Source organism: Chiloscyllium plagiosum, unplaced genomic scaffold, assembly GCF_037043375.1.
Source record: "Chiloscyllium plagiosum isolate Xiang-an unplaced genomic scaffold, Cpla_swu_hap1 HiC_scaffold_27, whole genome shotgun sequence".
Taxonomy (NCBI): domain Eukaryota; kingdom Metazoa; phylum Chordata; class Chondrichthyes; order Orectolobiformes; family Hemiscylliidae; genus Chiloscyllium; species Chiloscyllium plagiosum.
In genome coordinates this window covers 56825071-56839622 of record NW_028270165.1, presented here as the reverse complement: position 1 = coordinate 56839622, position 14552 = coordinate 56825071, and the positions used below count along the sequence as shown (strand labels likewise).

The following is a 14552-nucleotide window of genomic DNA, read 5'->3' as shown; positions in this document are numbered from 1 at the left end:
CCGGATATATCCGACTGGCAGCAACTACTGCTGCCTACCCCGGTCGCCCAGATAAATCTTTTAAGACCTTTCTTACCCGGGTCTTGTGCACAGAAGAGTCACCCGACCGAACCTGCCGCGTCTGCCCGTCTTGTTTCCAGGGTCTCTCAGTCCAGATCACGCTCTCCCAAAGTCGCCGCGGCAACAAGGGGAAACTAGAGATCCCGAAATCAGCGAGGTGCATCTTTTCCGTTTCTCCAAGAATGCCGAGCGACCGGAGCTTGGGATCCCAGAACGAGCCCCCAAATCTGTTAGAAACAAGATTCAATAAAATTTAGACGAGACCACCAAAACTGGAAACAAGACAATTTATTGCGAACTTGCAAGTAAGGGCTTCAATTGCATAAGCAAATGGGCAAATTAGAACTCAGGTTAGTGTATAGTTATACCCTTTGAGCTGAGTGAGGTCATCTCTCCAGACTCCTAATTACCCAATCTCTCTTACTGTACCAGACCACTGCCCAGCTGCACTCCACCCTTATTACTTGCCCCTTCCCCAGGTTGGCAACCTTCCTCTATAAGTGCTGACACACATTTATTTTGTCGACAGTACATCAAGATCTGGTTTAACATTTTGTATCAATTCTGCTGGTACATTCCATCCTCGGACATTTCATTGACTTGTATCGTTTTGTGTACCTTAAGCATTTTGATTATCTCAGCTTTTTGCTGAAAGCATAAGTTTTTAAAAATAACTTTTTGTGATAATAATTACACACCAAAGTTAGTGTTTAATTAACCACAATTATACACAGAAAAGTAAAGATACTCTTCCCTAAATACCTGCAGGGTGAATAGTTCTCTTTTCTGTATGCTTTTCCTATATCTGCAAAAACAACACTTTACCCCATTTCTAACAGACTATCATTAACTTCACAAGGGAACAGCTGTGAATGTTGCCACTTGGTGTCCTGTTTACACAGATTCACTGATGCTGAGGCAAACGTTCTTAATTGCCTCACAGCATCCTGTTATCACTTGGTGAGCCCAGGTGTCCCTATCTTTAAGTTCTCTCCTCTTTCTGAGCCTTCCGGCCTGTTTATTTTCTAGTGCAGTAAATGTATTCAATAATTCAGCATTACATTTTAGTCTGAATGTTTAAAGACAAGTTTTAAGGCTATAGACTTTCTCACCCAGATGCCCACACCCTCATTCCTCCCTTTGATTGCACCGAGATCACTGAAAGAGAAAGCTAGTCCAAACGAATGCCCTTCAAGGTGGTCCTGCCATCAACATCCTGCAGAGCGGCACCACCAGCTTTGCAGCTCATCTGGTCATATTTATCATCGCCATCGACACGTGTGGGTGAGCCATCGGATCGCAAAAGGAGCATCTACTGGGGCAAATCTATATCACTAAGGGACCTCATAAGCCTAGCAATTAAACACCTAACAATACCAATACCGACAAACAGACATAGCTAAATTGATAAGCCAATTGTACCATGAGCCCGATCTGCAGTTTCCCCAACTAGTCCCTTCAGTCATTCTGGATCTCTGCTTGTATCTTAGTAATATTGCAAGTGAGATTGGGAATGCCCATAGTGCATTTATCTTGGACAATGGTGCAGACCTCACCCTTCTGGGGGAGCATATAGTCTAAGGCATACCAATTCTGCACAGAGTAAAGACACAGGTCTGATAATCCCAGTTTACTCGGTTTCAGAGCCTCTTTAGTCTTATTTCCTCGAAAGGTCAGGCCTTCAAAGAGGGAGTTGCGGTTCTGTTGACTTGTCACTCCTGCCGATCCTTCCAACCTCAGCGTACTCTGGATTCCCCAGCCTATCGGGTGTCCTGTATTGTCACCCAGTCCCTTGGGATCCTTCCAGTTGGAGCAAGGTTGGCTGAGACCGACCGCTGCATCCTCCTCAGATGGAGGTTCCATCGACTTGTCCACCGGCCAGGACAAGGTACTGTTGTGGGAACAAGGGCTCCGATGGTGACCTTATGAGGGACATCTTTGCCATCCAGGACCAGGAAATTGGTAGCTTTATCTTAGCTGAAGAAATAATAGTCTGGTTTGGTGTATATTAGGGAGAGTTTGTCAAAATAGGTTACTGAAATGTTACAGCAGGGGGTCTGGTCAGATCTACAGGTGTAAAGGGTCGATGTTTTGCAAGAGGAGTTGCTTGAGCGCTGTAAAAAATGGGCCAAGTGACTCGATCACTCGCACTGTATGGGAGACAATGGTCCTCAGAATGCTGTTCCCATTGGGCTCTCCCTTAGCTCTATTGTACATGGTCTTGGTGACAGTATCAGGTTCTGAAAAGAGAAAAGGCCTATAAATGCGCAAGGGAAGGGTTCCGTTCCAGGTCCATGTGCCACATAAGGCCTGCTGTACCCCGGCCAGTGTTACACCAGCTGTTTGTATACACAGACCCGAGGTATTGGAAAGTGATATTTCTCTTCGCAGGGTCGGCAGTCGGAAGTCTGACGAATAGAATGGAATCGGGGACTGGGGACGGGGCAAATAAGTCATCTCCCGATAGAGAGGAGTAACATATTACTGCCTCTGGGGTGAAGAGCGTTCTGTGGGCCTGTATAAATACGTTGTTTGTGGATTGAGGAGTTTCCCCTATCAGGCTTCCTTTTTCTCGAGTCGGCCCGTCCTGCAAAATGGGATGGTGTACCTCGGCGTCCTTAAAATATTTACCATAATAACGGTTGATCATTTTTATCCTCACTAGGCTTGCGTCTGCAGGTAAAATCAAAAACACATGGTAACGACATGGTAACTCTCACTGATTTCTACTGTCCAGATGGACCATCTGGTCTTTCTGATGTAAGAGTCCATTGCAATAATCAATCTTCATCACGTTCCACACGTCAAAAGCGTCTGGTCCGGTGCACTGGACGACATCTCCTCAGCATGGGTGGTGGATAATCTCTGATCATTCCTGGTCGCATCCATACTTAGTGGCTTTCGCCATCAGGACGTTATACGTGATCAGAAAGGTGAGGAGATAAGCGATCCCCCACATGTCCCTCCTCTTAGTTAAAGTATCTGTAATAAGATTAACATTAGAACAACAACAGCAAAATTCAAAACCCATCTACAATGGTGCAGTTGGACCCAAGCTGAGCACCCAGTGACTGTGACCACGGTAGGGGTGTGAAGTAAAACCTGGAAGGGGCCATCCCAACGAGGTTGGAGACCTTTGCCAGTCCAGTTCTTGATGAGCACGAATGAACCAGGCTCTACCCGTGACGAGGCTGAAAGGGAGGGTACATCGCTGTAGGCCGCACGCTCCTGGGAGTAAAAGGCACGCATAATACTAGTTAGAGCAAGAACATAACCAATCATTGCTTCAGTCATGTGGTGGAAGTGGACTGAGAAGGGAGTTGAATCGTTCCAAGGGGTACGGAGGCGGTGACCAGAGAGACTCTCAGCTGGAGACAGTCGTGTCTTGCCTGGAGACATGGATCGCAATTGGAATAAGGCCACAGGGATTAGCATAACCAGGAGAGGCCACACTCTGCCACTAATTTGGCAAGTTTAGTCTTGAGTCTGGTTAAAACATTCAACAAGGTCGGCTGCCTGAGGATGATAAGCACCATGCAGTTGCTGACAAATACAAAGCTGGGAACAGAGTTCTCCGTTAATATTACCTACAAAGTGTGGTCCATTGTCCGAGTTAATGCACGCAGGTATACTGAAGCAGGGAATTATTTCCTTAAACAAAATCTTCACCACAATCTCAGCAGTAGCGTTAGGAGGAGGGTAGGCTTCAGTCCACTTCGAAAAGACATCAGCAATAAGCAAAACACATTTCTAGCAACTCAACTCATTTCTACAACTCAATGAAGTCCAGTTGAAGGCCGAGATTGATAGATTCTTGTTGTCTAGAGGAATTAAGGGCTACGGGGAGAACGCTGGTAAGTGGAGCTGAAATGCGCATCAGCCATGATTGAATGGCGGAGTGGACTCGATGGGCCGAATGGCCTTACTTCCACTCCTATGTCTTATGGTCTTATGGTAAGTGTCTCCAAGGGACCCTCCAGCAAGGGAGTTCTCGTAGAGATACTTGAACTAAGAGGTTGGGGATCGCCTACCCACTGACCTGTTTGATCACGTACAACATCCTGATCGGGAAAGCCACTGACTGAGTATCGATGCGATCTGGAACGATCTGAGATTATCCTGATGTCATCTGGTGCACCAGACCAAACGCTTTCAACGTAGAGTCGCTTGAACGATGGCGTGAGCTGCCAGAGGAAGTGGTGGGTGCTGGTACGATGACAAGTTAAAAGGCTCCTGGATGGGCATCTGAATATTAAGGGTTCAGATGGGTCAGGGCCAAGTGATGGCAAATGCAACTGGAGTCATAGAGATGTACAGCACAGAAACAGACCCTTTGGTCCTTGCTGACAAGATAGTCAACCCAATTTAGTCCCAGCTGTCAGCATCCGGCCCAGATAGAGGCCAAGTGATGGCAAACGTGACTAGATTAATTTAGGATATCTGGGCAGGTTGGGCCAAAGGGTCTGTTTCCGTGCTATGTGACTCTAATTGTCTTCAGTGAAAGCAGAAGTGTGGTTATGAAGGCTGGACTTTCAGAGCATGAGTTGCCCTGACTGGGAGCAGAAGAGTTTGACTGAAGTGTATTGGCGTTAATGCCTTGATGTCTCATTTTGCTCTCACCTTCTCGGGGTCATTAACCATTTTGTGTCTGGTCCTTCCTCAAGAAGCTGCATTGCAGGTTTACCCTGAATTGACACCTTTTTTTTGCTTCCCAAAATCAGACCTGCTCACTCTCAGCAGGATCCCAGTGTTGTGAAAGATATTAACTTTCAGGTGGAGGTATCCAAAATTCAGAGAGATGTCAGTCTTGATGTTTTTGCTTTTTCTGCCCCTGTAAGATCCTGAATCAACACCTTAAGGGGAATTAGTTAGAGCGGAGTGAGAACAGAGGGGAAGGGAGAGTGGGATGGTGCTTTCAATTTTGTGGAACAACAAAAGAATATTCCACAGAAAGTAGAATTGCTTGTTCTGAATTTCTACCCTGCACTGATAGTGATGACTTTTGTAATCTCTTTTTGCAGAGTAGTTGAAAATCTGAAGATTGAAGTTTCAAAATCAACAGATGAAGGGCTCATGCCCGAAACATTGACTCTCCTGTTCCTCGGATACTGCCTGACCTGCTGTGCTTTTCTAGCGCCACATTTTTTGACTGACTCTCCAGCATCTTCATTATTCACTTTGATGTCAATGTCTGACAGTTACACAATCCATCGGGACCGCAACGAGTTTTGACTATGATTTCTGTGAGAGGGATCAACGCTTTTTGGTTCCTGTTTGAGGACGTTTTCAGCATCAATGGGACTGGACGAGAGCCCCCACTGTTGCAGTGCACTGTGCGTGGAGCCTGAAACAGTTCTACGGCCTGGAAAGGGGATTTCACGGCACGGAGGGGCTCTACATGTGTTTGTGTGCAGCTGAAGCTGTGGCCATGGAGAAACCTGAGGAATCCCGCCCTGTAGAGGAACCGTGGAAGTGTGGCGACTGTGGGAAAGGCTTCCGTGTCCCGTCTGCCCTGGAGACTCATCGGCGCAGTCACACCGGGGAGAGGCCATTCCCCTGCACCGATTGCGGGAAGGCCTTCAGACACTCCTCCCACTTGTTGGCCCACCAGCGGGTCCACACAGGGGAGAGGCCCTTCAGCTGCCCAGAGTGCGGGAAGGCCTTTTCCCAGGCCTCCACCCTGCTGAGGCACAAGCGGGTCCACACGGGGGAAAGGCCTTTCAGCTGCCCCGAGTGCGGGAAGGCCTTCAGCAATTCCTCCACCCTGCTGATCCACCAGCATGTCCACACGGGGGAGAGGCCCTTCAATTGCCCTGAATGCGGGAAGGCCTATACCCAGGTCTCCAACCTGCTGAGGCACCAGCGTGTCCATACGGGGGAAAAGCCCTTCAGTTGCCCTGAATGCGGGAAGGGCTTCACCTGCTCCTCCAATCTGCGGAGTCACCGGCATGTCCACACAGGGGAGATGCCGTTCACCTGCTCTCAGTGTGGGAAGGGCTTCACCTGCTCCTCCAATCTGCGGAGCCACCAGCGTATCCACATGGGGGAGAGGCCCTTCAGCTGCACCAAGTGCGGGAAGGCCTTCAGCAATTCCTGCGCCCTGTTGAGGCACCAGCATGTCCACACCGGGGAGGGGCCGTTCACCTGCTCTCGGTGCCGGAAGGGCTTCACCTGCTCCTCCACCCTGCAGAGCCACCAGCGGATCCACACAGGGGAGAGACCCTTCAGCTGCTCTCAGTGCGGGAAGGCCTTTACCCACGTCTCCTCCCTGATGACCCACCAGCGTATCCACACGGGGGAGAGGCCGTTCACCTGCTCTCAGTGCGGGAAGGGCTTCACCTGCTCCTTCAACCTCCAGACCCACCAGCGGGTCCACACCGGGGAGAGGCCCTTTAGCTGCCCAGAGTGCGGAAAGGCCTTTACCCAGGTCTCCACCCTGCTGGGGCACCAGCGGGTCCACACGGGGGAGAGGCCCTTCAGCTGCCCCGAGTGCGGGAAGGCCTTGAGGAATTCCTCCACCCTGCTGACCCACCAGCGGGTCCACCCGGGGGAGAGGCCATTCACCTGCTCTCAGTGCAGGAAGGGCTTCAGGTATTCCTCCCACCTGCTGACCCACCGGCGGGTCCACACGGGGGAGAGGCCCTTCAGCTGCCCAGAGTGCGGGAAGGCCTTTAGCCAGGTCTCCACCCTGCTGAGGCACCAGCGGATCCACACCGGAGAGAGGCCGTTCACTTGCTCTCAGTGCGGGAAGGGCTTCACCTACTCCTCCAACCTGCAGAAACACCAGCGAGTTCACGTGCCATCGCAGGGGAATTGAAGGAGTGATGGCCGAGTGCCATTATCGATTGGACTATCAACCCGGTTCTGGGGACTCCCGGGTTCGAATCCCGCCACGACAGATGGCAGAATTGGTATTCGGTCAGAAATCTGGAGTTCGGAATCTAATGATGAGACTGTTTCAGGGAGGGGGTGGTGCGGGGGAGAAAGCCCCCATCTGATTCACTCTCTCCCTTGTTAGGTAAGGGAACCGCCATTGTGGGAAAGGATTCACTCAGTCGTTCCAGCTGCATCCTTTACCCAGTCTGGCCTACACGTGACTCCAGACCCACAGCAGTCTGGTTGACACTACACTGCCCCTTCCTGGCAAATGAGCGGGGAGAAACTTACTTGGAGACAGGGTATGGGTTGAAATTGCTGAGTGAGGCAATACTTCCTCCGGGTTAGGGCTTTACCAATGATCCAATTACAAAGGGACAACTTGGTGCTGGCCAATAGTAAAGACAGTGAGGGGGGGTGGGACAGGGGAGGTGCAGTGTGTGCGCTTTCACCTTGAGGTGCTCAAAAAGCAACTGCTTTTTCTCTGCGTTTTTGCTGGGGGGATCTGAAGCTGTAACAAAGTTTGGTTGCAATAAAGGTTACCTGAACTTACCACCGGGCTCAGACTCTCATTGAAAGCTTTGAGCTCCAAGAGGTTTTTGTTTTAAAGCTGCTCATTTCTTTCAGCCTCCTGCACTAAGTTTAGAACATAGAACAAAGAACATAGAACAATCCAGCGCACAACAGGCCCTTTGGCCCTCGATGTTGCGCCGACCTGTGAACTATTCTCGGCTCATTCCCTGACATTATCCCAAAATCATCCATGCGCTTATCTAAGGATTGTTTAAATCTCCCTAATGTGGCTGAGTTGACTACCTTAGCAGGTAGGGCATTCCACGCCCTTACCACTCTCTGCATAAAGAACTTGCCTCTGACACCTGTCTTTAATCTATCACCCCTCAATTTGTAGTTATGCCCCCTCATACAAGCTGACTTCACCATCCTAGGAAAAATTCTTTCACTGTCTACCCTATCTAATCCTCTGATCATCCAAGATGTCTCTTTCAAATCCCCCCTTAGCCTTCTTCTTTCCAATGAGAACATACCCAAGTCTCTTAGCCTTTCCTCATAAGACCCTCCCTCCAGACCAGGCAACAACCTGATAAATCTCCTCTGCACCTTTTCCAATGCTTCCCACATCCTTCCTGAAATATGGGGGCGAGAACTATACACAATATTCCAAATGTGGCTGCACCAGTGTTTTGTATAGTTGCAGCATGATGTTGCGGTTGCAGAACTCAATCCCTCTACGAATGAAACCTAACACACCGTATGCCTTCTTCACAGCATTATTTACCTGGGTGGCAACTTTCAGGGATCTATGTACATGGACTCCAAGATCACTGCCTTCCTGATATTCTTCCCAAAGTGAATCACCTCACATTTAGCTGCATTGAACTCCATTTGCCACCTCTCAGTCCAATTCTGCGAATCCATCCACCTATGCCTGCATCTAAGTCATTTATAAAAACGACAAACCGCAGTGATTCCAAAACAGATCCTTGTGGCACACCACTAGTAACCGGACAGCAGGCTGAATATTTTCCATAAATCATCACTCGCTGCCTTCTTTCAGAAAGCTAGTTTCTAATCCAAACTGCTAAATCACCCTCAATCCCACGTCTCTTCAAAGTTTGGGAGAAGATTTGTAGCTCGGGTACTCGTTGTTGTGGTTCTGTTCGCCGAGCTGGGAATTTGTGTTGCAGACGTTTCGTCCCCTGTCTCGGTGACACCATCACGATAAATGCTGGAGGAAACATCACAGAAGCGCTTCACAGGAGGCTCCCAAGCACTGAGGATGTCACCTAGAGAGGGGACAAAACGTTTGCAACACAAATTCCCAGCTCGGCGAACACAACCACAACAACCCATGCCTCTGCTATTTCTCCAACAGCCTGCCATGTGGAACCTTATCACAGGCTTTACTGAGGTCCATGTACACCACGTCAACTGCCCTACCCACATTTCCATACTTGGTCACCTCAAAAAATGCAATGAGGTTTGTGAGACACGATCTGTCTTGATGAAACCATGTTGACTATCTGAAATCAAATTGTTGCTTGCAAGTATATTATAAATCCTACCTCTAATATTCCTTTCCAAAAGCTTTCCTTCAACAGAAGTAAGGCTCAGTGGTCTATAATTACCTGGGTCATCTCTGCTGCCCTTCTTGAACAAGGGCACAACATTAGCAATCCTCCACTCTGGTACTAAGCCTGTAGACAATAACAACTCAAATATCAAAACCAAAGGCTCTGCTATCTCCTCCCTCGCTTCCCAGAGAAACCTCGGATAAATCCCATCGGGCTCAGGGCACTTGTCTACTTTCACTCCTTCTCGAATTGATAACACCTGTGTGCAACTAACCTCGATCCTTTTGAGTCTAATATCTCGTACCTCATTCTTCTCCTCTACAATATTCTCCTTTTCCTGAGTGAAGACCGATGAGAGATATTCATTAACACCTCTCCAATCTCCACAGGGCCTACACTCAACTTCCCACTTCTATCTTTGACTGGCCCTATTCCTACCCTAATCATCCTTTTATTCCTCACATACCTATAGAAAGCTTTAGGGTTCTCCTTTATGTGTTAAAGACTGCTCATGTCCTCTCTTTGCTCTTAACTCTCTCTTTAAATCCTTCCTAGCTGATCTGTAACTCTCCATCACCCCATCTGAACCATCTTGCCTCATCAACACATAAGCCTCCTTCTTCTTTGTAACAAGAGATGCAATTTCTGTTGTAAACCACGGTTCCCTTACCTTATCACTTCCTGCCTGACAGGGACATACCTATCAAGGGCACACAATATCTGTTCCTTAAACCAGCTCCACATTTCAATTGTTCCCATCCCCTGCATTTTGCTACCCTATTCTATGCATCCTAAGTCTTGCATAATTGCATTATAATTGCCCTTGCCCCATCAATAACTCTTGACCTGTGGCATGTTCCTATCCCTTTACATCGCTAAATGAAACCTAACTGAATTATGGTCACTCTCTCCAAAGTGCTCACCTTCCACCAAATCAAACATCTGGCCTGGTTCATTACCAAGCACCAGATCCAGAGTGACGTCCCCCCTTGTCGGCCCTTCGACATACTGTGTCAGAAAACCATCTTGCACACACTGGACAAAAACTGATCCATATGACATACTAGAGTGAAAGCATGAGGTAAAACAATGACTGCAGATGCTGGAAACCAGATTCTGGATCAGTGGTGCTGGAAGAGCACAGCAATTCAGGCAGCATCCGAGATGCTGCCTGAATTGCTGTGCTCTTCCAGCACCACTGATCCAGAATCTAGAGTGAAAGCATTTCCAGTCAATGTTGGGGAAGTTAAAGTCCCCCAGAATGACCACCCTGTTCCTTTCACTCCTATCCAGAATAATTTTGCAAATCCTCTCTTCCACCTCCCTGGAACACTGCAGAGGCCTGTAAAAAAAACTCCAAGCAGTGTGACCTCTCCTCTCCTGTTTCTAACCTCAGCCCACATTACTTGAGTAGACGAGTTCTCATCAAAAGTTCTGTCAGCCACCGTTATACTATCCTTGACTAACAAGGCCACGCCTCTCCCTCTTTTACTGCTTTGGCTGTTCTTAATGAAAGATCAAAACCCTGGAACCTGCAACATCCATTCCTCACCCTGCTCTCTCCATGTCTCCGAAATGGCCACAACATCCAAATCCTGGGTACCTATCCATGCTGCAAGCTCACCAACTTATTGCGAATACTCTGGTGTTGAAGTAGACACACTTCAAACCAGTTCGCTGTCTGCCAGCACATTCCTGTGACCCTGAAATCCTGTCCCTGTCCTTCCTACTCTCATCCTCCTGTGCATTGCAGCTACACCCCCCGGTTCCCATCCCCCTGCTGAGCTAGTTTAAACCAACCCGAATAGCACCAGCAAATTTCCCACCCAGGATATTAGTACCCCTCTGGTTCAAGTGAAGACTGTCCTGTTTGTACAAGTCCCACCTTCCCCAGAATGAGCCCCAATTATCCAAAAACCTGAAACCCTCCCTCCTGCACCATCCTTGCAGCCAGGTGTTCAGCTGATATCTCTCTCTATTCCTATCCATTGCTATCACGTGGCATGGGTAACAAACTAGAGATAACCACTCTGTTTGTTCTAGCCCTCAGCTTCCACCCTAGCTCCCTGAAATCCTGCCTTACATCCCTATCCCTCTTTCTGTGGGAGATTAGAAATGTTTTTGCAGATGGGTGAGGGGGTGTAGTGGGGGGAAGGGAAGGGGAACATTATACAAACGGTCGAGGAATTCTTGTACCATGTAGCATACTTAAGGCTAAGACTTTAATGAATATAGAGGGTCTTTTAAAGAAAATAGTTTTAAGCTAGGGAATAACTTTAAAGTGTTGTAGTTGACCACAAAAATAAGCAACAGGGGCATTTCACAATAAAGCTTATAGTATGATAAGAGAAACTGGATAAAAGAACAAACTGTAACAAACAAGGAACAAACAATGCAGACAAGGACAGCAGGATGGCCAGATAAGAAAATAACTGACAAGTGAGGTAATCGGCTTATGATAGGATGGAAAAAGGGAGGCGTGATCCGCAACTTGTAAACTGAATAAGAAAGCTAACAGTCTCTGTTTTGGTGCGCATTTCTGCTTGATTGTAGAAGCGTCCAGTACTTGCAAGACTGTAATAAATTGTTCTTGTTTCCAAGGCTTTGTCTCAGGCTGATTGATTTGTGAGTGAGTTCTGTTTCTCACATTTCTACCTATGTTGTTGGTACCTATATGGACCATGACTTGGGGTTGGAAACCCTCTCCCTTCAGGACCCCAAAGATACGATCCGAGACATCACGCACCCTGGCACCTGGGAGGCAACACACTAACCGCGAGTCTTGTTCATTCCCAACAAACCTTCTATCTGACCCTCTAACTATTGAGTCCCCAATGACTAACACTCTCCTCATTTCCTTCCTTCCTTCCCTTCTGGTGCAACAGGGACAGGCTCTGTGCCAGAGACCTGGGCCCCAGTGCATATCCCTGGTAGGTCGTTATCCCCCCTCAACAGTACCCACTGACTTATACAGCAAGAAGGAAATACAAATAAGTCATCCCTCCTCTCCCAGGAACCTCTGCTCTCTGACTTCAAATTTAAAACCTCAAATCAGTGACTCCCCACTCCTGGGTTGCAGCTGCCGCTGAAAAACAGAAAATGTCACCTTTTTTTTGTGGTTAGCACTGCTGCCTCACAGCACCAGAGCCCCAGGTTCAATTCCCCCCCCCCCAACGTCTGCGCGGTTATCCTCCCACAGTCCAAAGACATGCGGGTTAGGGTGAATTGGCCAAGCTAAATTGCCCCGTAGTGTTAGGTGACGGGGAATGGGGCTGGGTGTTTTGCTCTTCGGCGGGTCGGTGTGGACTTGTTGGCCCGAAGGGCCTGTTTCCACACTGGATGGAATCTGATCTAAAGTTCTGGAATTTATATATTGATGAACTGAAACCTGCAACCCATTCTAAAAGATGAAGAACTCAGCAGCGGTCCAGGATTGTTCTAAATATTGCATCGGTTGCATGACACTGTGATGTTTTGCTATTAATTCTGCGTCTTATGATCCTGCAGCACAGCAACCCGCAGAAGGAGCAGCGCTGCAGAAGCTCGTGCTTCCAAATACACCTGGGTGGGCGGGGTTTACCAGGAGGGCGGGGTCTAGTCTGGGGGCGGGGTTTACGGTCTGCGTTCGAAAGGGGCGGGGCTTACGCGTCGCCTTGGACGAGGAGGGGGCGGGACCAGGACCAGGGGGCGTGGCCATCCCGAAGCCGGAAGTGTGCCCGAGGCCTGTTTCCTCCGCTGGAGCCTCGGCTGCAGTAAGTAAGGTAAAGCTTTATCAATATTTCCTTTTACAGAGTTTGTATTTAATAACCAGTAATGGCTATTCAATATCATCATAAAGTCCCAAAATGCAATTCATTTCAATCCATAGCAGATAAGCACTAAGAATTAATTTTCTACGGGATTCAACAGCCTCAGCACTAAAATGGTCTCACAAGGGAACGGCTGTGAATGTTATCACTTGGTGTCCTGTTCACACAGATTCACTGATGCTGAGGCAAACGTTCTTAATTGCCTCACAGCATCCTGTTATCGCTTGGTGAGCCCAGGTGTCCCTATCTTTAAGTTCTTTCCTCTTTCTGAGCCTTCTTGCCTGTTTATTTTCTTGTGCAGTAAATGTATTCAATAATTCAGCATTACATTTTAGTCTGAATGTTTAAAGACAAGTTTTAAGGCTATAGACTTTCTCACCCAGATGCCCACACCCTCATTCCTCCCTTTGATTGCACCGCGATCACTGAAAGAGAAGGCTAGTCTAAACAAATGCCCTTCAAGGTGGTCCAGCCATCAACATCCTGCAGAGCGGCACCACCATCTTTGCAGCTCATCTGTCATATTTATCATCGCCTTCGACACGTGTGGGTGAGCCATCAGATCGCGAAAGCAGCATCTTCTGGGGCAAATCTATATCACTAAGGGACCTCATAAGCCTAGCAATTAAACACCTAACAATACCAATACCGACAAACAGACATAGCTAAATTGATAAGCCAATTGTACCATCAGCCCGATCTGCAGTTTCCCCAACTGGTCCCTTCAGTCATTCTGTCAAGGAATGCCTGGATCTCTTCTTGTATCTTAGTAATATTGCCAGTGAGATCGGGAATGCCCATAGTGCATTTATCTTGGACAATGGTGCAGACGTCACCCTCCTCGGCAAGTATATAGTCTAAGGCATACTAATTCTGCACAGAGTAAAGACACAGGTCTGATAATCCCAGTTTACTATGTTCCAGAGCCTCTTTAGTCTTATTTCCTCGAAAGGTCAGGCCTTCAAAGAGGGAGTTGCGGTTCTGTTGACTTGTCACTCCTGCCGATCCTTCCAACCTCAGGGTACTCTGGATTCCCCAGCCTATCGGGTGTCCTGTATTGTCACCCAGTCCCTTGGGATCCTTCCAGTTGGAGCAAGGTTGGCTGAGACCGACCGCTGCATCCTCCTCAGATGGAGGTTCCATCGACTTGTCCACTGGCCAGGACAAGGTACTGTTGTGGGAACAAGGGCTCCGATAGTGACCTTATGAGGGACATCTTTGCCATCCAGGACAAGGAAATTGGTAGCTTTACCTTAGCTGAAGAAATAATAGTCTGGTTTGGTGTATATTAGGGAGAGTTTGTCAAAATAGGTTACTGAAATGTTACAGCAGGGGGTCTGGTCAGGTCTACAGGAGTAAAGGGTCGACGTTTTGCAAGTGGAGTCGCTTGAGCGCTGTAAAAAATGGGCCAAGTGACTCGAGCACTCGCACTGTATGGGAGACAATGGTCCTCAGAATGCTGTTCCCATTGGGCTCTCCCTTAGCTCTATTGTACATGGTCTTGGTGACAGTATCAGGTTCTGAAAAGAGAAAAGGCCTATAAATGCGCAAGGGAAGGGTTCCGTTCCAGGTCCATGTGCCACATAAGGCTGCTGTACCCCAGCCGGTGTTACACCAGCTGTTTGTATACACAGAGCAGAGCTATTGGAAAGTGATATTTCTCTTCGCAGGGTCGGCAGCAGGAAGTCTGACGAATGGAATGGAATCGGGGACT

The 14552-nt window shown here is 48.2% G+C and overlaps 2 protein-coding genes across 3 annotated transcripts in view; both read left to right on the top strand.

Annotated features, from left to right (window-relative positions):
* Positions 1–5215: 5215 nt before the first annotated feature.
* Positions 5216–6877, top strand: LOC148144214 (uncharacterized). The gene has a single exon (XM_087975308.1). The coding sequence runs from the start codon at positions 5459–5461 to the stop codon at positions 6875–6877; it is 1419 nt and encodes a 472-aa protein (XP_087831434.1). The 5' UTR covers positions 5216–5458.
* Positions 6878–12741: 5864 nt separating this feature from the next.
* LOC148144204 (uncharacterized) overlaps positions 12742–14552 on the top strand; it is a 443218-nt gene continuing 441407 nt past the window's right edge. The window contains exon 1 of one of the 2 annotated variants that reach the window (XM_087974603.1): positions 12742–12790. The gene's annotated coding sequence lies outside the window, so the exon portion shown is untranslated. The remainder of the gene's footprint in view (positions 12791–14552) is intronic. The other variant, XR_015751392.1, reaches the window with a different exon arrangement.

Coding starts and splice junctions, on each gene's coding strand:
- LOC148144214 (XM_087975308.1), top strand. CDS start 5,459: ATGTGTTTGTGTGCAGCTGAAGCTGTGGCCATGGAGAAACCTGAGGAA.